We start from the raw sequence: 26,556 nt of genomic DNA, 5'->3' as shown, positions 1-26,556 counted from the left end.
TGCTGCATCCTTTGATAAACTTCTTCGCTATCCACAATTCTGCCAATTTTCTGTGTCATTTGCAAACTTATTAAATATCCCTCTTACTTTTCTGTCCAAGTCATTTATACAGAAGTCCTAGTGTTGATTGTTACATAACTCTACTAGTGTAGACCTCCAGTTAGATTAACTCAGTGACTCTCCGACTTCTATGGCCAAACCAATTTTGAATGCAAACTACCAAATCTCCAAACAACACACACAAAATGCTGATGGAACACAGCAGGCCATGCAGCATCTGTAAGAAGTGCTGTCGATGTTTCGGACCGAGACTCTTCATCAGGTCCTGATGAAGGGTCTCGGCCTGAAATGTTGACAGTGCTTCTCCTTATAGATGCTACCTGGCCTGCTGTGTTCCACCGGCATTTTGTGTGTGTGGTTTGAATTTCCAGCATCTGCAGATTTCCTCGTGTTTACCAAATCTCCATGTGCTTTAATCTTCTGGATCAGGCTACCATGAGGAACCTCATCGAAAGCTTTACTAAAGCCCACATATACAACATCCACTGCCCTACTCTCATCAGTCATCTTCATAACCCCCTCAGATATGTAAGATATGACCTCCCCTGCACAAACCCATGCAGTCTATCCTTAACACCCATGCTTTTCCAGATGCTTTATAAGAATGTTCAGTAATTTCCCTACCACTGACTGAAGTCCTTCAGTCAAATGGAGAAGTCCATGACTACAAATCAGACCTGATTGTTTGTATGATTACCCACTGTTGTTGGACTCACCATCAGTGGAGTAGTGACTCCCAGAAATGTGGGGAAACTTCCCATTTGACTCCAAGCTTCTTACCAGGGGTATCTGATAATGAAAGGTAATGTTTGTGACAACCTCACGAGCTCAACCAGTGAGGCCCATTTAGTATAGACCCCATGGACTAGGTGGTTATAGCTGAATTCTTGGTTTTATTTCAGTATTTTGAAATATTTTTTGGTGTCTTCATGTGTTCGTCGTAAACCTCAAAGTAAAATTTAGTGTCATTTTTCCCTCAAGTGTCTTTATGAAAGGCATTTAAAAGAATTACAAAGCCTTTTACTGTCAATGAGCTGTCAGCGGCTCTTGGTCCTCTCTGGGCACAAGACCTGCTTGTAGCACAGAACTCTGTCTGCTTCATCAGGCATCTGTCCGGTGAGTGCCCTCCACATCATGGAAAAGTAAGTTCAAGTGATGGAAACCCCAGGTAGCAAAAAAAAAGCAGGCTGTGTTCAACATGATACACAAATGGCCCTTCCAGTGTTAAATATCAGGGCATTATAATCTTTATACTTGCCTTGATACAGCTTTTGTGAGAAGCTTCCTAGATTGAAGAACTTGACTTTTACCTTAATGAGCTCCACTATTCTATTGCTTCCTGTGCCATCTAGTGGAATGTGCCAGTATTCTTATGCCAGACCTCCTGACTATGCCATATATTAAGTTGCTGATTGAACTATTTGTCTCTCTTCAGGTTAAGGTTCTTCAAATTTTCCATAGATCATTATATTCTGACACCGTATTACTGGTTTGTGCTTGTCAGGGAATTATTGCAACATCTGTTTGAGCTATCTACTAAAAATAATCTAGCTCGTGTTGTCCATTGTTATCTTTCTAACATTACGTCATGTCACTGACATTCATGTCTGTGGCTTTGGCTTCTTTCTGGCCTCCACTAGTGATATTTTGGACATTGTGTTATATGTTGGTGCCTTCGTCTATTGATGTTCCAGGGTAGCGCAGTATGTCTGTGCTCTGGCAATGACATAACACGATCTAAATGTTGTCTACCACTGTCATTTTTACATAATACAGCAGGTCAATGCATTCCAGTTAATTAGTAACACTAGTCTGTGTCAGCAATGCTTTTGTATTGTCTATCTTGGCCTTTTCACCAATCAGTAACAAAGATTATTGCTTGTATTATCTGCTTCTGTTCAGTAACTTCTCTCAGTTTGGTCTGGACTGGCATCTTCTGAATCATCAGGTCTGGAGAAAAAAGTGAATGGAGAAGCTTTTGGTAGAGAATTATTGGTTTTGGCACATCTGGGGGAATACTTCTGGTTAAAGTCAAATTTGTGTTTTTACTGTCATATACACAATTGCATAAATGCACAAGTTCACTGAAAAACTGGCAATAGCATCACAGGCTTACTATTGTGTGCAGTTGATTAGGCACATATAAAAACAATTCTGTAAAGCGAAGGTGCTGTCAAAATAATGAAATGAAAAGTTTCTGAATATCAAAAAATTTCTGTAAATAGCAATAAACAGTTAAAAAAACTAAATAAAATCAATATTTGGCGTGACCACTGTTTGCCTTTAAAACTGCACCAGTTGTACATATTGTGCAGTTTCATAAGAAAATCCAAACATCTTGTAAAACTTGTCACAGTTCTGCAGCCCGAAGCTGTCTCACTTGCTTATTTCTGTCCAGGTAAACCAATACAACCTCATTGGTGTTCAGATCAGAGCTCTGTGGAGGCCACACCATCTATTACAGAACACCTTGTTCCCCTTTTCGCTGAAGATAGTTCTTTATGACCTTGGCCGTGTCATTGTCTCGCTGCAGAATAAAGTTAGGCACCTCCCTGATGGCTTTGTGTGATGGATGAGAATCTGTACTTCTCACCATTGAGGATTCCATTAATTCTTTAGCCTTTTCCTCTTCCACCTATCCCCTCACAGCTTCTTACTTCATGCCCCTCCTTACCTACCCATCTTCCTTTAACCTGGTCTCAGATATCACCTGCCAGCTTATTGTGCTTTGTTTCTCACAAATTTTTATTCTGGCTTCTGTCCCCTTCCTTTCCAGCATTGTTGAAGGGACTTGGCCCAAAACATTGACAGTTTATTCCCTTCCGTAGATGTTGCCTGACTTGCTGAGTTCCCCCAGTATCTTTTATGTGATGCCCCAAGGAGATTTTATGTTAATAATAAATGTAATGAGTGGATTCAATGAGGATAACTGCTGAAGGGTTGTCATGGTCCTTTGCCATCTTGGAAATTATTTCAAAAATATTCACCCCTCATCTGTTCCCATTCCCATTTTGACCTCTTAGCCTGCTGAGTGGTTCCAGTGAAGTTCAGTAAAAAAAATCATTTCTGAACAGGCACAGTAGAATCTAGTTTCAACAATATCTTCACTTCTGTTTTCTCATACTCTTCCCCTTTCCTCTATATCTTAAAGCATTGTTATCTCCAACTTCTCCGAATTATAGATCATCAACCTGAAATAACTTGTTTTCTCCCTGCAGATGTTGTGAACTACTTGAGGTATTTCCAACATTTTCTGTTTTTGTTTCAGGTTTCTACTTTTTTCTGTATTTTATTTTCTCTTTATTAAGGATTTTAGAAACTATGTATTATTACTGGCATTAGCTTGTGATGGGTACAATTTCATAACAAGTTCTTGATCTTAACATATTAAAACAAGGCTTAGACTGAGAACAATAAAAGAGAGAGAAAGGAAAAGGATGCAAACAGCTATGGAGAAATCTAACAGTGAAGTAGAGAGAAGTGTAAAGTTAAATTGTTCATGACTAATGTAACAAGTGAAATATAGATTAAACGTATTAAATATCATCAAAACTTAGCTGGAGGCAGAATAAAATTAAGAAAAATGAGCTGTGTTGAAAGATTAAAAAATAAATCTAAGGTTAGAGTTAGTAAAATTATTCAAGGAAAACATTAGCTGCTGGAAGATGTGTGATTTTAAACTAATTCCTGATAAAGGTATTAACAAATTTAAATCAAGGCCACAACCTTTTATCCCCTCAGTGTCCACTCTTCTTTCGTTCACTTCTCACTTATCATCTGTAGCATTGAATCAGGTTCATGGGTCTGGTTAGTGTGACAGACAATACTGACTGTGAATAAGTATGCTAATCATTTATTTACAAACAGTAATCATTCAACCAAACATTCTTGTTCCCCAAATTATAGAAACTACAAAGCTGAATATTCAGCAAACATAACCATCATTCAAAGAAATACATATTGTGTGCATAGCATACCCTCCCAATGATCACGTGCACCGTTTGCTTTAAACAAAGGAAGAGAGAAAGAACCTCCCACATGTGCTGTCTATATACCCAGAATATTTGAAACTGGATACCAGGCAGCTAACCAATTGGAAAATCAGCTGCAGTTTTGAAACTAACCAATCACGACAAAGTGACTTTTGGCAATCAGAATAAGCTATGCCCCCCCCCCCCCACTCCCCCACAGGACACACCACCCCTTGAAAGTTGCACATGTGATGATTCAACCCTCGGACTAGTATGACTCTCCACAAACTCCCGAAGTTACGTACAGAACACAAAAGTACAATACCCAGTATTGTAAACCCAATAGTCACCTCCCAATGTACTACAGTAGTCACCAGCCTCCTTGTGCTCCAAAATGCCACCAGCCCCACCCCAGAATGTAATAACTAATGAGCTTGTCCTCCACTTGATTTTACACTGGCTCTCAGATATGATCAGGCAGGTGAGTGATGTTCTCCAACCAGTCAGGAAGATAGATCCGTATTCTTGACCAATAACGGTACAGGTGGCCACCTTCCCTTGTGAACAGGTAATCCAAGGTCACCAAAATCAGTTCCTGGGACAGTCTGGCTGCACCATGCTGAGAAAGAATATCATTCAGAGTCTTCCTTTCTTTGTAACAGCCGTCTTACCAACCAACATGGGTAATGTGCTCATCCAGGACTGGGGTGGCATACATACAACACCATGTATCAACTGCACCACCCTGTGGGGACCACAGGTAGACTTAGGAACTGTGCATCCAGTCAGTGCCATTCAGTATCCAACAAATGGCCACCTTCACAACACCATTTGGACGCAGCGGTCCCTGGATACTGTTCCTGCTCACACTTGAAATCCACCTTGCACCTTGTACCTGTGCTCAACATACCACCTCCACCAACACTGTCAGGTGGGGAAATCACGAAGAGTCAGGACTTTACAGTTAAACAAATGGTACATAGGGAAATACTAGCCCTTTAAGTACTTACTCCACCAGGGCTATTAGGGCTCAAGTCCCTTAAGATTGTTACTATAGTCTGGGTTGGGATTGGCTGAAATAGACTACTCCCTTCCAGCTCCCGCAAAACAGAATGCCAAAACTGAGAAGCCCGATAATTTCCCCCAGCAGTCTTTTCCTTGTCAAAAGGATCAATATCAGTGGCATCCCTTCTGCATTGTAGTAAGGAATCCTCATACAAATTCAGCAATCTGACCCATTGGCCCAGTGCGCACATTCAGACACCTTCCCCAGGATCTCCCACCACAAGTCAGCATCCACCACTTTGCCATTCTATAATGCAGGGATTACAAATGCACTTGCTCCTGATCAGTCACTGGTTATTTAGGAAGCACAGCAACAACAGACCTACAGGAATTGGCCTCCAAATTCTTATGTCACTCTGAAATGTGGAGATCTCATATCTGAAATAATTTCTACCCCATGAACTTAAAATTCATGTGGCCAGTATGAAATGGAAGTCATCCCTAAAACCAACTGTATGGGAAAACAAATAACAGAGTAACAGATTAAGACACAATAAACACGTAACAGATATAAAATACAAGAAACAAAGTAAAGCACAAAAGCCACAGCTGGATTCCTTTTCTTTAAAGCTTGGGATGGAACTGCAAAAACTTAAATCAGACAGGTAATTTCTCACAGAGAAATACAGGTTTCCCCCGCTATTCGAAGGTAGAGCATTCCTGTGAAATGGTTCGTAAGCTGGAATGTCGTAAAGTGCAGAAGCAATTACCATTTATTTATATGGGAAAAATTTGTGAGCATTCACAGACCCAAAAAATATGCTACCAAATCATTGCCAAATAACACATAAAACCTAAAATACCAGTAACATATAGTAAAAGCAGGAATGATCTGATAGATATACAGCCTATATAATGTAGGAATACTTTTCTACAATTATTGCAGCACTGTCCACCGCAGCGAAAATCTCACGGAAGCGCTCTCGGCAGCGCTCGCAGCAAAAACACTCGGCGCAAGCACTCCCGGCAGAAACACTCGGCGCAAGCGCTCCCGGCAGAAACACGCGGTGTAAGTGCTCTGGGCAAAAGCACTCTTTCCAGTAACCTTTAAGCTATGAAGCTACCAAATAACACATAAAAATACACAACCTATATAAAGTAGAAATAATGTATGTACAGTGTAGTTTCACTTACCGGAATCGGGAAGACAGTGAGCACACTGATGATGGTGTTAGGCTGAGTCGTCTGAGGTTGCGGTAGTGGGAAGTACAGGAGACTGGGGTGTCATCTCATCGTCGTCTGTTTCCATCAGGACAGGCAGGTCACCTTCTTCTATGTCTGCCTGCCTTGATGTCGAAGGTTGAGGTTCGTTGTCTGCTGTGGCTGATGTGGAATGCTTGAGAAACCTCAGTATGCTTGACTGCTTAGCCTCGTACATTTTTCTTTCGTACATTTCTTTGTAAGCACTCAAACCATCCTGCAAATATGCCCTAAACCTACATACCCTTTCAAAATTAAAGTCCTACTTTTCTGCAATCATTGCAGAGTTGTCGATCGCAGCGAAAATCTCAAGCAATTGCTTCAAATTCAGTTCCTGGACGACTTTGTTTTTGGGCCATTTGCTACTGCGTTCGGCTTCAATTATCCCTTCCTCTTCACCAGCTCTTCATCTGTCAGTTCTTGGTCATGGAAAGGCAAAACCTCTTCAACATCATCTTCGTCAACTTCCACAAACCCTTAGTCAAACTCACTATATCCTTCCTTCGTTCACCATGATCGAAACACTTAATTATGTCTAGTTTCATGCTAAGTGTAACACTCTTACGTGCTCTTTTAGGCTTTTCCGATACCTTAGAACTCACCTTGCTAATGGATGCACAAAATAAATCGACATAAAGCACAGGTGCTCACAGGCATGTGTTTAAGCAATACCGTCTAGAATACAGTTCCAGGGGAATTGGCTGCTTGGCGCGCGCTGCCTTTTTTCCTAACAGTGAAAACACCTTCTGTTAGCGAAAACAGGTAACTAATGTAGGTCTTTCATAACAGCGAGGTGTCATAAAGCGAACGTTCGAAAAATGGGGGACACCTGTAGCACATTTATCAGAGAACAACTGAAAAGGGAAAAGCAACTGGGCAAGGCCAAGCACATTCACCAAGTGACTTAAAGGTAAAATCCTCACATGCACGCACACACAAAAGCAAACTGATGAGTGTGGCCACACCACACACATTTCTCCACATTCAAATCATTCATACTCTATTTACAGGGAAGAGGGATGCAGGTCGACTAACACTATCACTACAACAATAAGCACTCTGCACCCCCCCCCCCCCCCCCAACCCCGATTCCCAATGCTGGCAAAGGTCAGGCACAGCCATTTGTAATGTCTCCAGCGTGGGATATAGTGATACTGAATGGAATGCCAGGAATCTGGTAGAGGACAACAGGAGCCCTTATTTGCAGAGGGATTGAAGAATGACCCTTCCCCTTCAATGACCTCCCTCTCTTGCTTCCCCCAAACAGTACTTCCTCCAGATTGGATAGATGGTGGGGGTGGGAGCCCCATTTACCTGCTCCTCCAGGACCCCAGCTTTGTGCAATGTTAAAAACCTTTTTTTACGGGATATGCGGTATTCCTCCCCCCACCCCCCACTCCCCATCTGCTTATCTAACTTGCATACCTGGCTACGCTGACCCGCTTCTACATACTCTAAACCTTGTAATAATTGGATCATTGTACTTATAGGATGACCAACAGCTGATGCTATTAATGACAGCGCTACCCCTGTTATTGGAAAAACTGTCGCTGTAACCGTGTCCCATCATTCCAGGTTAGTTCAATATCCTCTGGTGGGCTACCACTATCGTGGTATAATTCTGTGATAAGAGCCCACTGATGTAGAACTTCAGTACCCTTCTTTAGTATGCTCCACTCCGCTTGGGGTTTTAAATTCCGTTCAGTAAGAGTGGGGTACCTAAGTTTAACTGCAGTAGCTATTCGAACCTGTAGTGATATATTATGCTCAGGGGAAGCAAACAGTGTTCTCAGGGCATTATTGATCTCATGTTGGCATGATAGGCTCCCTCAAGCACCTACCTCTCTGTAGATAGGATCACTCTGGTACCCTCCTCATCCATGTGTGGGAACATGTGGTCTCTGGCCTGGCCCAAGCTGTTTCGGACATGCAGAGTAGAGGGTGATCATTTTGAGGGTTAAATTGAGGAGTCCATGCTATCCTCTCGCCCCCATTTCCAATATCCTGCCAGACATTCCCGTCCCCCAGCCCTACAGTAAGATCTTGCTTCTGCTGATCGTTGCCCTGCTTCATCATGGCTCGAACCTTAACAGGGTTGGGCTGCCAACCAGCTCAGCATGCAGTGTCCAAGTTCTGTATCTTCATTAGTTACCAAGCTGTCACTGTGTTCTTATCCTCAAACTTTGCAGCCCTACCCCGAGCCATTAATAATGATTTCTTTCAGAATAATACAGCGCTGACTGAGATCTTCCAAGTAATTTTAAGACTCGCTATTGTTTTATACTGATGCCTTACAATTACTGCAAATAGCCAGAAAGCATCCTGCTGGCTATCTTTTCTCCTGGGGAAAACCCAGTGATTTAAGTATGAAAACAATGTGGTGACTAATTACAACCCCAGCAAAATCTAACTAGTCTGGCCAATCTAGTGGCATTCCATAACCCATCAGTAAGTTAGCAAGTCTTCCAATCTGTCCACCCTAGGACTCTGCATCTCTCATATTGACCATCCTCTCTTTTAAATAACCTCTTAAAGAAATGCATATCTGCTCAAAAAAGCCAGACCCTCCTTGCAGCACCAAAATGTAACATTGAATCAGGTTCGCGGGTGTGGTAAGTGAGACGGAAAGCACTGACTGTGAATAAGTATGTTAATCATTTATTTACTAACAGTAAAAATTCGACCAAACGTTCATGTACCTCAAATTACAAAAACCACAAAGCTGAATATTCAACAAAATATAGTTAAAAATGCATGCAGAGCAGACCTTCCCAATGGTCATGTGCACCACTTGCCTTAAACAAAGGAAGAGAGAAAGAACCTCCCACACGTGCTCTCCATGTACCCAGGATATTTGAAACTGGGCACCAGGCAACTAACCAATGGGAAAAGCAGCTGCAGTTTTTAAACTAACCAATCATGACAAAGTGACTTTCAACAACCAGAATAAGCCTCTCCCCCCCATAGGACAGCATCCTATCTTTGCTCTCCACACCCCCCCACCCACCCTCAGTCCTTTACCCTGTTCCACTTTGGTTTCACATCTACAGTGATGAAATGCTTTGAGAGGTTGGTCATGACTAGACTGAACTCCTGCCTCAGCAAGGACCTGGACCCATTGCAATTTGCCTATCGTCACGATAGATCAACAGCAGATGCAATCTCAATGGCTCTCCACACGGCTTTAGACTACCCGGACTACAGAAAAACCTATGTCAGGATGCTGTTCATCGACTATAGCTCAGCATTTAATACCATCATTCCCACAATCCTGATTGAGAAGCTGTAGAACCTGGGCCTCTGTATCTCCCTCTGTAATTGGATCCTCGACTTCCTAACTGGAAGACCGTAATCTATGCAGATTGGTGATAACGTATCCTCGTCACACGTACCTCAGAGGTGTGTGCTTAGCCCACTGCTCTACTCTCTCTATACCCATGACTGTGTGGCTAGGCATAGCTTAAATACCATCTATAAATTTGCTGACGATGCAACCATTGTTGGTACAATCTCAGGTGGTGAAGAGAGGGTGTACAGGAGTGAGATATGCAAACTAGTGGTGCTGCAGCAACAACCTGGCACTCAATGTCAGTAAGATGAAAGAGCTGATTGTGGACTTCAGGAAGGGTAAGACGAAGGAACACATACCAGTCCTCATAGAGTGATCAGAAGTGGAGTGAGTGAGTAGTTTCAAGTTCCTGGGTGTCAAAATCTCTGAGAATCTAACATGGTCCCAACATATGGATGTAGTTATAAAGAAGGCAAGACAGCAGCTATACTTTATTAGGAGTTTGAAGAGATTCGGTGTGTCAACAAATACACTCAAAAACTTCAATAGTTGTACAGTGGAGAGCATTCTGACAGGCTGCATTACTGTGTGGTATGGAGGGGCTACTGCACAGGACCGAAAGATGCTGCAGAAGGTTGTAAATCTAGTCAGCTCCATCTTGGGTACTAGCCTACAAATTACCCAGGACACCTTCAGGGAGTGGTGTCTCAGAAAGGCAGCGTTCATTATTAAGGACCTCCAGCACTCAGGCCATGCCATCAGGTAGGAGGTCAGAAGACTGAAGGCACACACTCAGCAATTCAGAAACAGCTTCTTCGCCTCTATGATCCAATTCATGAATGGACATTGAATATTTGGACTCTACCTCACATTTTGGTTTTGTACATTTTTTATATCTATTCAATTTATGTATACTGTAATTGATTTACTAGTTTATTTATATTATTATTTTTATTTTTATGATTGTTATTTCTTTTCTCATGTATTGAACTGCTGCTGCTAAGTTAACAAATTTCACGTCATGTGCTGGTGATAACAAACCTGATTCTGATTGATTCTGGTCCATTTACTTGCTTGTTTTACCAAAACCACTTTGCTCCTCTCCTTGTTTTTCCCCACTTCTCACTTGCCACTTCAGCTTAAATCCTGGTTTATCTGAACCCACAGTAGTTGCTGAGCGCCATGAGGATCGAGGGTCGTCCATTTAAAAAAAGAGATGAGAAGCAGTTTCTTTAGCCAGAGGGTGGTGAATCTTTGGAATTCTTTGCCACAGTCAGCTGTAGAGGAGGCCAAGTCATTGGGTGTATTTAAAATGGAGGTTGATAGGTTCTTGACTAGTCAGGGTGTCAAAGGTTACAGGAAGAAACCAGGACAGTGGAGTCGAGAAGGAAAATACATCAGCCAAGGCAGGACAGACTTGAGGGGCTGAATGGCCCAATTCTGTTCTTATGTCTTACAGTCTTGTATGCTTTCCTTATAAAATTCCCAACTCTTGAAGCCAATGACTGATTGGCTTGAAATAGCAGCAGCTCATGGCTGTTTGGAGTTAACTGTTAGTTGAAAATAGCAGTAATCTAATCTATGATGGCAAGGTAAAAATGATGATTAGGTGCAGAAGATTTTAGTCCAGATACAGATGGCACTGGAATATATACTGACAATGCATAGTTGGATAGCTGGACATATGAATATGAAGGGAATGGATTATGTGGATGAGACACAGGAGGAGGGCAGTTAATATACACAGTGGCCACTTTATTAGGTACCTCCAGTGAGGGGGCACTGAGTGTATGTTCATGTTCTTCTGCTGCAGCCCATCCACTTCAAGGTTTGACATGTTATGCATTCAGGGATGCTCTTCTGTTGGAACACATGGTTATTTCAGTTCCTGACAGCTTGAACAAGTTTGGCCATTCTTCTCTGGCATCTCTCATTACCAAAGTGTTTTTGCCCACAGAATGTTCGCTTACTGAACTTATTTTGTTTTTTATAGCTTTCTCTAAACACTCTGGATTCTGTTGTTTATGCAAATCCTAAGAGATCAACAGTTTCTGAGATACTCAAACCACCCTGTCTGTGCCAGCAATCATTCCGTGGTCAAAGTCACTTAGATCACATTTCTTTCCCCATTCTGGACAACTGAACCTCTTGACATGTCAGTCTGCAAATGCATTGAACTGCTGCCATATGACTGGCTGATTAGATATTTGCATTTATGAACAGGTTTACCTAGAAAAAGTGGCCACTGAGTACACATCCTTACTTTTATATTCTCATCATCTTGTAATGAATGCTTCAGCTGAAGATTACTCTTCACCTTGCTTTCATTTTGCATTTCAGACTTTAGACACCCAAAGAATCCTATTAATGATAACTGGAATAAGGAGCACACTTGGATTAAAGCAGGGATATTTTGTCAGTAGAGATGATGCAGCAAGATGCATAGAAGCAATTTTGTAAAGCAATAAATGAGAATGTTTTCAAATTTTTATGTGACAGTTATTGATTCTTTGACAAATGGTTTTCATTGAAAGCACTATACCATTGTTTCTACGATTTTTTCAGAGCAGAATCAGTTGCAGTACTGAAAATAGACATATGTTTGACTATGTTTCACATCTACGCAGCTGACATCCCTTTCTGCTTCTCAATTACTTCTTAGAACTCCATACTCACAGTGCTTTAAAACATGTACTGTCTGGTATTAAATTGAAACTCACAGCCTTTATTATTATCAATGTTAAGCTAACTTGCTGTGGGGAATCCAGGGGATCAGGTAGACCATTGGGTTCATTTGAGAGTGCTATCTGATGTAGAGTAGTATCTGATCTCATTTGTTCCAGTCATTAGGGTACGATAAAAATTCTACTATGTTTTACTATGTTAAAGGAACCTTTAAAGAAAAACAAGAAACTAATGGGAAAGATAGGAAATGGTAAAATTATATCCAGTGTAAAATGAAAATTCTCCAGAAGAGCTGGCTAGATAACTTTGTAATATCTATGGCATTTTGACCACCTCATAGAGTTTGAGGATTACTTACATACTTACAGCCCATTATTCTGCTGGCATTTAAGACAGCAGTGAAGACCCTTCATCTTTGTCTGTACATACAATCACACACATATGTAGAAGGATTCTTCGTTGCTCTTTCCATAACAATTTTTTTTATTGACCACTCAGGGTTTTTAGCCCTGAGCTGAACCCCCAAACCTGGGGCACTGATAGACCATTTTTAGTCTGGCCACTACCCTTTGGCCTGTTTGGCATGGGTGAACCTATCAAGAGTTGAAGCACAAGGCCCTGACTCCAGCCAGCTTAGCTCTCTGTGTTACTGAGGCATGCAAGTCTCCAAACCACGACAAGATTGTGGTCCTCTTGGAGGTCATGAGTTAAAGTTTCATTCTCATTCAACCAGACATATGGATACAGCCAAACGAAACAGTGTTTGCCAGTGAACCTGATTTGCAGTATTCTGCATTATCAATGTCCAGCAGGGTCTTGTGATCACAAGAAAAACGTCCAAGGCAATCATTTGCCCTGTTTGTTAGACCACGCACCACTTCCTACATGGTGTAGCAGACGGCAACACAGTATGCCACAAGTCCAGCTCCACTGCTATCAAGCAACTTGCTGGTGGGGTAGACCTGCACTACTTGATGTTAATAACCTACAGGGTCTTGTGATAGTAATAAAGAGGGAAAGCTCGAACAATTTCACCTTTGCTTGGACCCAGAGATCCTCTGTGACCAAGCATGGTGCTGCCTCACCAGTATACAAAACAATATACTGAATGTCTTTCATGGTTCAAAAGAATGTACTGATTTTTTAAAAATGTAATGAACTTTTTGACATTAGGCATTAAATGTACAAAAATATAAGGTCAAATGTTCTTCGAGTTCCCTCGCTCACCTTCAGCTCGTATACAGGCTACGTGCAGGCTATTTTCATGCTAAGCTTGCAACACTGCTCAGTTTTTCCATTCACACTAAGGCAGAGATTAGCCCAGCTTCATGTAGAATACTTACACAGAGGGTCAGTGTGGTGTGTTTTATTACATGGGCTGACAGTGGCAATTATGGTAATTTCATAAAATTTGAAGCAGTTATGAGCCTGTATCATTTAAAGAAATTGAGAAGTTTTATTCTAAGACATTGTTACAACATATTTTCTTCCATTGAAATTAATGGCAAAGTCCTTTTGCCAAATCTAAGCTGATGCATATTCTTTGAGTAAATTCACTTGTATAATTATTTATTATACAGTAATTATTATACAATTATTAAACAATAATTATTGTACAATATTTACTGCCTAATTCCATAATGAATACAATGGCTGATAACAGTCTTCAAGTTGTTGGTAACACACACAAGATGTTGGAGGAACTCAGTTGGCCAGGGAGCATCTATGGAAAAGAGTACAGTTGTTGTTTTGGGCTGAGACCCTTCTGCCACAAATGCTGCCTGGCCTGCTGAGTTCCTCCAGCATTTTGCGTATATTATTTGGATTTCCAAATTTTGCATACTTTCTCGTTTCAAATTGTTGGTGAACAGTTGTTGGTCAGGAATAGGTCCTTAAGGTTGTTATAGCTGGGTTGGTAATAAGGACAAGCTCACAATACCTATTAAATGCTGTTAATGGCGTGTGTCTCATATTGACAACCAGCCCAGCTCCTGGCCTTCATGTGTGGCTTAGCTACTAAGCCCAGTGGAATCATTGGGAGCAAAGGTGAGTTACTGGCACCTTAAAACCAGTTACTTCAGGCAGATGGGGCTCATCAGTCGTGTTTGGCAGCTCAACTAGGAGAAGGAAAACTCTGATCTCAAACCTCCGCTGCCTTGCAGTTATACCCACTCATGGTGAAGGCTTCAGGAATAAACTCCAAGGGAAAATCCGGAACTGGAATTCCTACACTGAGCTCAATGCTGACCGGAAACTCCTGCGACTCTACAGGTGCCAAAACTGTATCAGTCTCTGCTGTTCCTTTGGATTCATCAGCTGCATGGAGAGGGAGGAGTCTGCTAAATGGGCTGAAGCTTGCTCTCCATATTGTACTGCCCTGGCTGGTGTATGACGTAGACAGCTGAGATGCAGCTTCTGTGGATTGCCCTTAATGGAGGGACTCAGTTGTCAGGAAGTTTCTGACTTCTGTATTTGACCACACAAAAATCCCACGCTAGCTTCTACTTCAATCAGGAAGTGCCAACAGTTCCATGTGGAATTTCTTGCACAATATGCACTCTAGAAATTCTGCAACTGGAGCATTTCAAATCTCACCACTTAATCTCTCAAATAATATTGGCACCTATGAAAGTGAAATTAGTGAAATTTCAATAACGACTCTAATTATCTGTCTGACACACAGGATGGAAGTTCAGAGCTTACCCCAGTGTCTCTGAAATTGCACCCACAACTTGATTTCCTTGTTTCCTTCACACTCAGAACTCTGGCACATTTTATCGATGTGTCTGGTATAATTAGAAGAAGCATAAGCAACGGCAAAAAGGAGAAAAAAAAGATGAGTGACTGAGCAAAAATACAATGGGTCTAAAATAGTTTAAATGAATTCTTAATTCAATGCCTAAATGAAACTTCTGAAATACAAGATCCCAGTTTAATAGGCGTTGAAAGTGAAGAATAGTTCTCCAACTTGGAATGTGGATTTTTCCATAAATTTACATAATTTTAGTAGAGTGGCAGTACATAGAACCGAGCCATGATTAGTAATCCATAAGAAAAAAATAATTCAAGTTTGCCATTATGTTTCTATATCCATCTTCCTTTTCTTGGTGGTGAGTGTTCCTTTCCTAAGTATCAGGCTTAGTCTGTCATGCCAGACTTCTTGCTGAATATCTAAATAAATTTGTTTATGATGCATGTTTTGGTGCTGTCACTGTTCAGTGGTGCTTTGGGGCGGGCTTGTTTCCTCGTGCAAGATGTTGACTTTGGAGAATGAATTTTTTGTTTCTGCAGTTTATGCTGGTCATCCATGATGTTAAATACTTAGTCTAGGCCCCTGATTATATGAAACAGATTGTGCCAGAGGAAATAAAGTTCTTTTTAATTCTGTTTTGTTCCTTAGGTTCCACCTGGTATCAAAGTACTAATGAGTGCAACGAGGAGCACATTTGATGAGCAAGAGAACATATATCGATTCCAAATGGAATATCCAGTTCCTGCTTACCTATTGGCCTTGGTAGCTGGAGATCTGATTTCTGCAGATATTGGTCCGCGGTAAGTGATTGTCATTTTAAGACTCAAAATTGATTTTCATACTCTATTTGTAATTAATTATCCATTGATTTAAATCTAATCTCCTTAACCTTCTCTACCCCAATCAAAACTCACAAACTTGAAACCTCTAGATTTGTTGAATCAAAGTGCATTTATCTATGGTGGTGTGTTGCTTTACACTGGAAGTTTCCAATATGTTTACTTAATCTCCTGATAGCTGCATGCAGTGATGTAAAATCCATGTTTTTAAAATAGTATCTCATCTATCTACTACTACTAAATTAGTAAATTAGTTTATCACTGTCACATGTACTGAGGTATGGTAAAGGGTTTGCTTTGCATAACATCTATCCAGAACATTTCATTAAAACACTGCTTTGAGTTAATCACAGAGGATTACAGCACAGAAATGAGCCCTTTGGCCCATCTAATCCATGTGGAACTGTTATTCCGTCCAGTCCCATCTACCTATACCCCTTCCATCCATGTACTTATCCAAGCTTACCTTAAATGTTGCAATTAAACCTGCATGCACCACTTTGAGAGGCAGCTTGTTCCACACTTGCACCACATGCTGAGTGAAGAAGTTCCTCCTTGTGCCCACCATAAATATTTCACTATTCGCTCTTAACCTATGACATTTAAATCTACTCACCCTACCGCAGTGGAAAAAACTCCTGATATTTATCCTATCCATGCCCTTCATAATTTTATATACTGCTATCAAATCTCACTTCATTCTCTTACGCTCCAGGGTAAAAAAGTCCTAACCTATTCAAACTTTCCCTATAATTTAGGTCCTTAAGTCCAGGCAATGTCCTTGTAGTAGAAAGGAAAACAATAATTGAATGTAATAATAGAAAACAGTAATAAAAAGAGGCAGCACTTGACGTTTCAGGCTGAGAATTTCAGGACAGATGAGTCCTGATGAAGGGTCTCAGCTTAAAATGTCAACTGTTTACTCCTTTCCATAGATGCTGCTTGGCCTGTTGAGTTCCTTCAGCATTTTGTGTGTGTTGCTTGGATTTCCAGCATCTGCAGATTTCCTCTTGTTTATTAATAAAAAGTGAATTGCAGCCAGATAATAAGCTGCAAGGTTATAACAAGGTAGATTGTGAGGGCAGGTCTATCTCATTTTACGAGGAGACTATCCAATAGAGTTATAACAGCAGGAGAGAAGCTGTTCTTGAACTTGGTGGTCTGTGCTTTCAGGCTTTTGTATCTTCTGCCATGGGGGGGCAGGGCGGGTGGTGCGCAGAAGAGTGTGTCTGTGGTGGGTGGTGCCTTTGATTATTTTGATTGATTTATGAATGCAGTGTAAAGTGTAGGCAGAGTCCATAGGGGGGAGCAAGTTTCCAAGATGTGCTGAGGAGTGTCCACAACTCTCTGCAGTTCCTTATAATCTTGGCATCACTGATTCAGCATTATCAAAGCAACCTGATGAATATCTATACCCTGAGTTTGTGCTGCAGGAGAGAAAGATTGTTATGATGCATTCTGTGATTTCAGTAAAACTCTGTAGGTTTTGGTTAGGGAAAACCACACTAGCATTTAGTTAACAAAGATTAAGTTTGTGTCCTTTTCTGAGGTAGCGACTTTAGACAATTTCAGCTGGATGTGTGCCAGCTGACACATTGGGCCAGAGCTCAAGAAGGACATTCTTGTTGCAATAGTAGATTTCCCCAGTGCAACAGGTGCTGGCTATCTTTGTGAAATGCCAATATCTTTGAGTATTTTTAAAAATGACACTAGTCTCAAGATCTCCAGCATCCAGGCCCAACAGAGATCTTCAGTATTAAAACCTTGATCTCACAAGGGAGCTCCTCCAACTCAACCTAAGATCACAGCCACCACTGCCAAATGCTTTTTCTAATTCTCAGCCTGAGTTGGAACCAATCTGAGCTTCCTCAGAGTAATGTACTAATCACTACTCAAATAACTCTCCCCAACCTGTTACTAGAACACCTGCCTATTGCTGTACCTGCCTTACGGTAACCACATTCCTCAGACCTTGCCATTTGTGCTTAGGCTTCTAACATGAGCTTCAGTCAGCTTGAGTTTAATGCTGATTTATATCATCGAGAGATTTGATAGTATATTGGTATTATGTACTGTAGCTCAAAGTATGTTGCATTGTATTATTAGCCCAATTATGAGCTCAAAAGCAGAACTAGGTCTTGAGCCAAAACTACCTGAGTATTCCCAACGGAGCCAGACTGACAGTATTGCGTGAATGCCCCACCAGTCTATAAGAGTTCATCTCCGTGTAGGTTGCATCAGCTGATTTTTTTTTTGTAAATTCCTAAGAAACTGCAAGTCATCTGAGATTTAAGTATGATGTTTGTGAATTAGTTTAGGAACCTTCATTACCTATTTGGTTTGTGCATTAATTCATTAAAGAAATGCATAGTTTTTGTTGATTATTCAGGTTTTTATATTCCTAAATCATGTATTTGAATATGCATACAGAAGCAGAGTTTGGGCTGAACCTTGTTTATTAAAGGTTGCAACTGCAAAACTCAACGGTACAGTGGAGCGATGGCTGAGTGCTGCAGAGAATCTCTTCGGACCTTATATGTGGGAAAGGTAATAAAGGAAACTAAGTAGCATTTTCACATCTTGAAATTTTGCCCATAATACAGTTGCAGCGTAATGGAAATTGGTATCTCACCAATTCTGTGATTTCAACCTTATTTTACTAGGAATACTGTAGTGGTGTTCCATCTATTCAGGATGGTGGTGTGGAAAGCAGATGTAGCACTTTCTGCAAAGAAGAACACCAATAGTCTGAGTATTTCTGAGAATGGCCTGTTGTCTGTGCCTTACATGCACCTTTCATCTCCTCTAACAGAACAACGAGGTTGGAAAGGGTGACCTCGTTGGCTGGATTGTGCTGGAGCTGAGTGACAAGACCCTGTGTGTCAGAACAACTTTGAAAATCACAATGGGAGATGTGGTTGGATTAAAACATCCCATAAAACTTTTCTGAAAGCTTCTGTTATCAAAACAGTCAATATTTTGTACATTTTAACATTTCTGAAACATTGAAAAACTATTAAGAAATAATATTTTAAAAAACTAAATCTAAACAATTATATGTACCTTAAATAATTGAAGACAATAAACACAGCAATTGTTTAAGATTTATCAGGTTATTTTTGGAGACAAAATGATCCACAGGAGGAACCTGTGCTGATTCAGAGTTTGGACTTGAAATGTCAATAACTCCTTTCGTCCTACAGATGTTGCTTGCTTGACGGACCGAGTTCTTCCAGCAGATTGTTTATTGCTTCACCTTATTCTTCTCTTTCTTTGCTCGTGATCTGATAGCAGATTTACGAGTGTCAGTGCTGAGGAGTCTCACTGAGATGCTTCTCCAGCACAGCAAACTCCTGGTGTCCAGTATCAGGAGGCACCAAGAAATAGTGACAAAATCTAGGCAGCTCCTGTTCAAGTAGAACCAGGGCTTCCTTGGACAAGTCCTCTCCCATTTTTCCTGTGCATAATAAATGTATTGCATCTTAAAACTAAAATAAAACTCAAACATGAATTAATATTTAAGTTTTTCTGGCCTAACAGAATAGGTTGTTTACTGTCCAAATGGTATTAGATTTCCTCCTGCTTGGAAATTCAATTTTTTTTATGCTTGGTATGATGCAAAAGTTGCCTAACAAGCCTTCAGTTGCATATCCATGTAGTAACCCAGCATTTGGGAACCCAAACTATGTGGTTTAACAAATGCAGGATATTTAACCATTGAGGCACCAGAAGATAGAATTGCATTTTGTCCTTGGCATTCACCCATGTGTTTTATAAGTAAGAATCACTGGATAATTATTAGGAGATGGAAGTCAGCTTGATTTCCTTTTGTTCTTTAGCACAGTGGTGGAGCAACCATATGTTTAATTAGATGTAATCAAATAGAATTAATCTGTCTAAATCTAACCATATTTGAAGTTTATTGGTTTTTGTGGCCTCATTGAAAGTTTGTAAGAAAATAACTTTTGTAAAATGTGTCTATGTGTTTTTCCTTCAGGTATGACGTTGTATTCCTTCCACCCTCTTTTCCAATTGTTGCAATGGAAAATCCCTGTTTGACGTTCATTATTTCCTGTATATTGGAAAGTGATGAATTTCTCATTATTGATGTTATCCATGAGATTGCACATAGTTGGTTTGGAAATGCAGTTACCAATGCTACTTGGGAAGAAATGTGGCTGAGCGAAGGCCTGGCAACATATGCACAACGTCGCATTACCACAGAAACTTATGGTGAGAACATAATTCTATTGTGCAAGTTTTTCTGATGTCATGAGCTATGATTTTTCATATAGAAATTCCCAGTAAGGTATAATATGCAGAAAATATTAAGTGAAAGTTAATTTCTAAGGCCTTATTATCCATACTTTTAGAGTAAGTAGGTGAAATATAGACATTGTTCTTGGGAGAAACTTTTCGGAAAGGAAGCATTTGGAGAGGAATGTATTGTTAATACCCATTGTTCATTAATTTCTGAGCCACTGGAAACCTTTTGAATTACTGAAGTCCTAGGTTCTAGATTGCCAGCGATAGTGCAAGTGGTACTAAACCAATAACTGCGGAACAACAGTCTGAAAGGAAGTAATTAGGATAAGGATTGATCCCATTAAAGGCACTTCGAGACTTCAGACAGTTTAATGGTTTTATCTAGTACATCTAGAAGAATATAACAGAATTGGACATGTTATGCTACACATTTAAAGCCACTGCCATTCCTTCTGCTTACATGTTTTATGCATCACACTATGCATCTCCTCTGGACAAAATGTCTTCGCTTTAAAACTTGAGGGTCCTGCTTTTAAAAGATTGATCTTACAGATTCTTGCTTACATCAATATCTGCAATGATATGCGAGCAGGTTAAATGCAGGAATAATTCCATCCAATAAATTGGGACAAAAACATAAAGTGCTAGAAATGCTTCCCATTTAGGTGGCACTGGTGAAGCCCAGCGACTACTTATCAGTGGCAAACAAAGCAAAGCAAAGTACTGAATACCTTATTAATAACACTTTATTTGTAACAATCATCCCTAACAATGGAGAGGCAAGCGGAAGCAGGCTTGAAGCAGTGTCGAGGTGTCCCCGAGAGCAAGAAAGGTCCCGATGTTCGATCAAACAAAGCGTCGAGCTGAATTGGAAAGGTCGGGTATGGGACGAATCATGGCGATGGGGTCTAGGCCTCAGAGCAGCTCAAGAGTGAGGAACAGCCCGATGTTGGAACGATTTAAGCGCCAAGCCAGAGTGAAAAGGTCAGGGTGTTGGGACTGGAAGCGAGTGATGGGCCAGTTCTGCTCGCTGCTTGGCGACATTTACTCGGCTCCGTGCTGAACTGAGGCTGTGGCCCGCTCCGGCTGCAGTGAAGCCTGGCTTCGTGTCCCTCATAAAACTTCAGCTCTGCATGCTGTTTGCTTATCTTATTGCTTGCGCAATGTGTTTTTCGTTCTCTCTGCACATTGGATGTTTGATGGTAACACACACAAAATGCTGGAGGAACTCAGCAGGCCAGACATCACCTATGCGAAGGAGTAAATAGTCGTCGTTTCGGGCCAAGACCCTTCATCAGCATCTGAAAAACAGATGAGCCATCAGAGGAAGAAGGTGGGCGGAGGGGAGAAAGAAGTACAATGTGGTAGGTGATAGGTGAAAGAGATAAAGGGCTGGAGAAGGGAGGGGGGGATCTGATTGGAGAGGGTGGAAGACCATGGAGGAAAGGGAAGAGGGAGAAGCATCAGAGAGAGGTGATGGGCAAGTGAGGAGATGAGGTGAGAGAGGGAAATGGGAGTGGTGAAGGGGGTGGCAGTTGAACTTCAGGATAGACTGCATCTGTGAGAGGAGGAACAGAGCTAACAGAGTATTTCTAGCATCTGCACTTACTGATTTCCAATAAATTGGGCTTCTCTGCACTGTTACTGCATGGGAGAGTTAGCTGATCTGAAGTTTGATGGAAGTTTGTTCTCCATCCACAAATGCTCATATTGCTGTCGTTAAGGTGGCTCTCTTCTGGTCCCCAGCCATTTGGAGCTGGGACTGCCAGGGTTTCACTGATGTTATAATTGTGTCTATTTAACCCGGCCAGCGTGTCAGTACTTCTGTAGTCCACTTGAATGAAATACCATAAACACTATTTGTGTACACTGCTGAAGTCGTATGAAGTTTTGGCACAATGAGTTCACCCTGATCATCATCCACCCATCTACACTGACCCTCTGTATCATTCTCCCCACATTCCCATCCCATCCCCCAGGTTCCACCATTCACCCACAACGTAGAGCAATTTACAGCAGCCAGTTAACTTCCTATTACGTGTACCATTGGTGTGTGAGGAAAGTGGATAGTCCATAGGAAACTGCTGTGATCACAGGGAGGCTGTGCAACTTACACACAGAAAGTGGCCACTGGTGTCTGGAACTGTGAGGCAGAGGCTCTACTGGCTGTGCTCCCCTTATATAAGTAGAACAGGCAGTTCAGCACTACAGTCCTGGAGATTCTGCAACACCACAATGAAGACCATTCCAGATGGATTCATTGCCTTAAAATATCTTCAAACATTGGCATACAGAATTGAAATGCTGATGGGATATTGGGCCTACTTACAACTTCTCAGAAGCTGATAAAATGTCAGAATGAATCTTGCCTTCCTCATAGAAAATAGGAGCAAAATTGAGCCATTTTAACATGGAAAATACCAGCATTAAGCTTTTGGAACTGCTCCACTATCCAACACATCATCCACTGATCGTCCAAATGCTGTTATTTCATCAAGATACAGGGCTATTCCAATGAAAACTCTGTTCTTTAAAAGAAAATAAAAACAAAATCAGTTGTTGTTAGTGATAAACTTTAAATGATTCCACATCAACTGAGAGATATATTCACTGTAGATCCTTCAGAAATAGCTGGTCCCTTTAAATCAACTGCAATATTTACTTTAAGCATCTGGCAGTGCTTCAGGCACTTTATTCCAGTATGATTGACAACTCAGCCAAAAGGAATAAATAGTGATATGACTGGTATGTGATGTGACTCGTTTAAAGCCACTGTCCATAAATGCGCAGATACTGGCACACTTACATGTTCTAGTTTTATCACAAATCCCAAGTGGATAGATGCCCAACTGGTGTTTGTTTCTGATTGTTGTTATGGTAGAACTATTTATGGAGCCTTAAGGAATGCTGGAAATGCTGACAGCTAAAGATGAATTTGTTATTTATCTTTTACTTTGCACTTTATGTGGAGGAAATGTTGATTAAAAACTTGGCCTGCTTTAAATGACGCTTGTGTGGTTTTGTTTGGTGAAAGATTGGATATTTTAACAGCATGAGATTTGGGCATCTTTGTAGCAGGCTGGCAAGGAACACAATGGCAGATGCTCTTATTGAAAGTGTTGCATTATGAAGCAGCGCCTTCATGTTTTTCTGAGATTTAAAATTCACAACATTTTGTTTCCAAGATAAACATGATTACCTTCATTTTCTGCTTCAAAGATGATTTCCTTTTAAATACAAAGGAAATTGAAATGTTATGCTTTTTGACACAGAGCACTGTTAACGAATAAGCCATTTATCTGTACTGGTAGGGGCACTCTTCGTTCACACGCATTTCATACACTAGTCCAAGCTGTAATTCATGTCAAAATGTGAGTGTGTACTGTCCTATAGACTGACATTTAAAAGACAAGTGGTTAGCCAATGTCTGTCTCCAAGTGGCACAATGCAAGGATGGGCTCTAGCTCTGTCCACCCATTCAAAAGAATGATGCCAGGTGCAGAGAATTCAAATTTTAGCACCAAGAAAACAGCTATTTTTTAGGTAGAGAAAATAATACTGTTTTGTTTTACTTTCAGGGGCTGCTTTTACTTGTCTTGAAACCACTTTCCGACTAGAAGCACTACATCGTCAGCTGAAACTGCTTGGAGATGAGAGTCCGGTCAGCAGGCTACAAGTGAAGTTTGAGCCAGGTATCCATGTTACCTCTCTTTGCAACTGAAATGAAATCTGCTCCATTGACTAAGTAAACTAAATCCTCTCTTTGATATCAAAGTATAACTGATTTTTTTTTCCACAGAAGTTCTCTAGTATTTGCCAGTTTCTGTGAAGTATGATATGGCACTTTCAGTCTAGGTATTGTGAATAATGATAGATTATATTATGTAATAAATTTGCTTGGTAGATTCTTTAGACTTGAATAGTAGTAGTGAAATCTCTCGAGCTGAGTATGATGTTCTCCTAAGGGGTTGTCTATTGGTGGGTCCGCAGGTAGCCGTTGAGGCCGATCCAGGATTCTGGTGCAGTATGAGCAAGAGTAAGTGGCGGCAGTGGTTAGTGACTGGGTTTTTGATTGATCAGTCTCTCAGTTTGCAGGTGCCACTTGTTCTCTGCCACAGTGGAGGTTGCTCTCAATGTAGCTCCCTCTTGGACAGATTTTCTTCAGGTGTGTCTTGAGTGCAATGTCTTCCCAGTTTTTAAATGTAATGTTGAATTCCTTCAGGCTGATTTTGACGTCATCTTTGAAGCATTTTGTTTGCCCACTAGGGGCTCACTGACCTTCCTTCAACAGGCAGCATCCTCTCCTCAAAGGATGACATTGCCTCAGAGGTTAATGACCACCTGTGTAGGGCTGGTGGAGCCTATGCAAGACTAAGGAAAAGAGTCTTTGAAGACTGTGACCTACAGGTTCAAACAAAACTTTTGGTCTATAGAGCAGTCGTCCTTCCTACATTAAACACAAAGTACACTGCAGATGCTGTGGTCAAATCAACATGTACAAAAGCTGGATGAACTCAGCAGGTCGGGCAGCATCTGTTGACTGCTCATTTCAACAGATGATTCCCGACCTGCTGAGTTCAATCAGCTTTTGTACGTGTTGATTTGTCCTTCCTACATTATTGTATGGAACTGAGTAATGGACCACCTACAATAGGTGCCTGAAAATCCTGGAACAATACCACAAGTTCCTCATAAAAGATTTTTGATTAGCTGGAAGGACAGACCAACGTGCTGGAGGAGATGAATAGCATCTCCATCATGATAAAGCAGCACCAACTGTATAGATAGGTTGTCATCCGAATGCTTAACTCTCATCTCCTTTACTCCCAGTTGAAAGCTTGAATAGTTGTGGATGAAATCTTCAGTAGATTTTAATCCTTGATCAGGTGGAATTTCCTCATAATGCTTGGATTTATTTTTTGATTTTATTATGACAGGTTAGTGTTACTACTGCTGTAAGCTGAAGTTTGTAACCTGAATTAAAGCAGGTGGAATTGTGGATCAGTTTGTTATATAACCGAGTGCAGAAAGCTTCTGTGAATTAGCATGCAGTGTGAAGGAAATGGAGTCATTAGACCAAAATAAGTCAAAGACAATTACTTGTAAAATGTTTTGGTGATCAAAGATGGGTACATGTAATATTTCTTCCATATACCCATACAGGAGTCAATCCCAGCAGTCTGATGAATCTCTTCACCTATGAAAAGGGATTTTGCTTTGTATACTACCTGTCACAGCTCTGTGGTGATACAAAGTGCTTTGATTCTTTCCTTAGAGTAAGTTAAGCAACTTGTTTAATCTTAAATTTTACTTTTAAAGCCTACTTTATGTTAATTAAATTAAAACATGTTAGCAACTGCATCATCTCATTTACATCAAACACTGCAATATTAACAGAAAACTGCATTGTCCAATGGAATGTCATAATCCTTGATTCAGAGATGCATTTTATATGCACAGGTGTATGATTTATATGGACCGCTTTATTCCGTGACCTTACTGAGAAGTGGAACCCTTCAGGAAATTGAGCTGCTGAGGGCAATCCCTCCCACAAAAGAAGCACTGTTACTGTTATATTATCTTTTGTTTTAGTTTCACCTAAATTTTAATACTGTGGAATCAGCTGTATCTGACCTCAGTGGGCTAGACTACTCCCACTTTTGGAGTTTCTGGCATTCATCTATGGCTTGACTTCTGTCCAGCTCCCAGACTCAGCTTTTTCTACACAAATCTCATCCCCACATTACAGTAATGAACTAGAGTGCAGTCAAAAGTCTTAATTATTAGTAATAATCATTAAGGAAAAATGTGCTTCAGACATGATTTAATAGCATGATTGAAATAAAGGTATGACCATGTTAATGGGGCTATATTGCAGACTACCCAACAGTCCTGGGGATTTAGAGGAACAAATTTGTAAAGAGATTGCAGACTGTTGCAAGAAGCTTAATGTTGTTATTGTAGGTCATTTTAACTTTCCACATACTGGTTGAGAATCCTGTACTGTAGAAAAGCTAGATGGGGATAGAATTTGCCAAATGGGTTCATGAAAGTTTTCTTCCTTGGGACAGAGAAGTCCCAATCAGAGAGCTTGCGATACTGGATGTACTACTAGGGAATGAGACATGGCAGGTGACAGAAGTTTGTGTAGGGGAACTCCTTGCATCCAGTGACCACAATGCCATTAGTTTCAAAGCAAATATGCAAAGAGATAGGTCTGGTTCACAGGTTGAGATTTTAAATTGGAGAAAGGCCAATTTTGAAGGCATCAGAAATGATCTGGCAAGTGTGGACTGGGACAGGCTGTTTCCAGTAAAGGTATAATGTGGTAAGTGGGAAGCCTTCAGAAATGAAATTTTGACTATGTAAAGCTTGCATGTACCTTTGAGAACAAAAGGTAAAGATAACAAGTATAGGGAACTTTGATTT

General features: G+C 40.8%; 1 protein-coding gene across 2 annotated transcripts in view; it reads left to right on the top strand.

Moving 5' to 3' along the window:
• rnpepl1 (arginyl aminopeptidase like 1) overlaps positions 1-26,556 on the top strand; it is a 65,215-nt gene that overhangs the window by 27,628 nt on the left and 11,031 nt on the right. For both annotated transcript variants that reach the window (XM_059944585.1, XM_059944578.1), the window contains exons 3-7: positions 15,671-15,822; positions 18,292-18,408; positions 19,859-20,094; positions 23,706-23,819; positions 25,291-25,403. In XM_059944585.1, coding sequence (XP_059800568.1) covers positions 15,671-15,822; positions 18,292-18,408; positions 19,859-20,094; positions 23,706-23,819; positions 25,291-25,403 — 732 coding nt within the window. The remainder of the gene's footprint in view (positions 1-15,670; positions 15,823-18,291; positions 18,409-19,858; positions 20,095-23,705; positions 23,820-25,290; positions 25,404-26,556) is intronic.

The sequence above is a fragment of the Hypanus sabinus genome, chromosome 2 (assembly GCF_030144855.1).
Source record: "Hypanus sabinus isolate sHypSab1 chromosome 2, sHypSab1.hap1, whole genome shotgun sequence".
NCBI classification, from domain to species: Eukaryota; Metazoa; Chordata; class Chondrichthyes; order Myliobatiformes; family Dasyatidae; genus Hypanus; species Hypanus sabinus.
The sequence above is the reverse complement of the archived record's forward strand: the minus strand, read 5'-3'. Positions and strand labels throughout refer to the sequence as shown.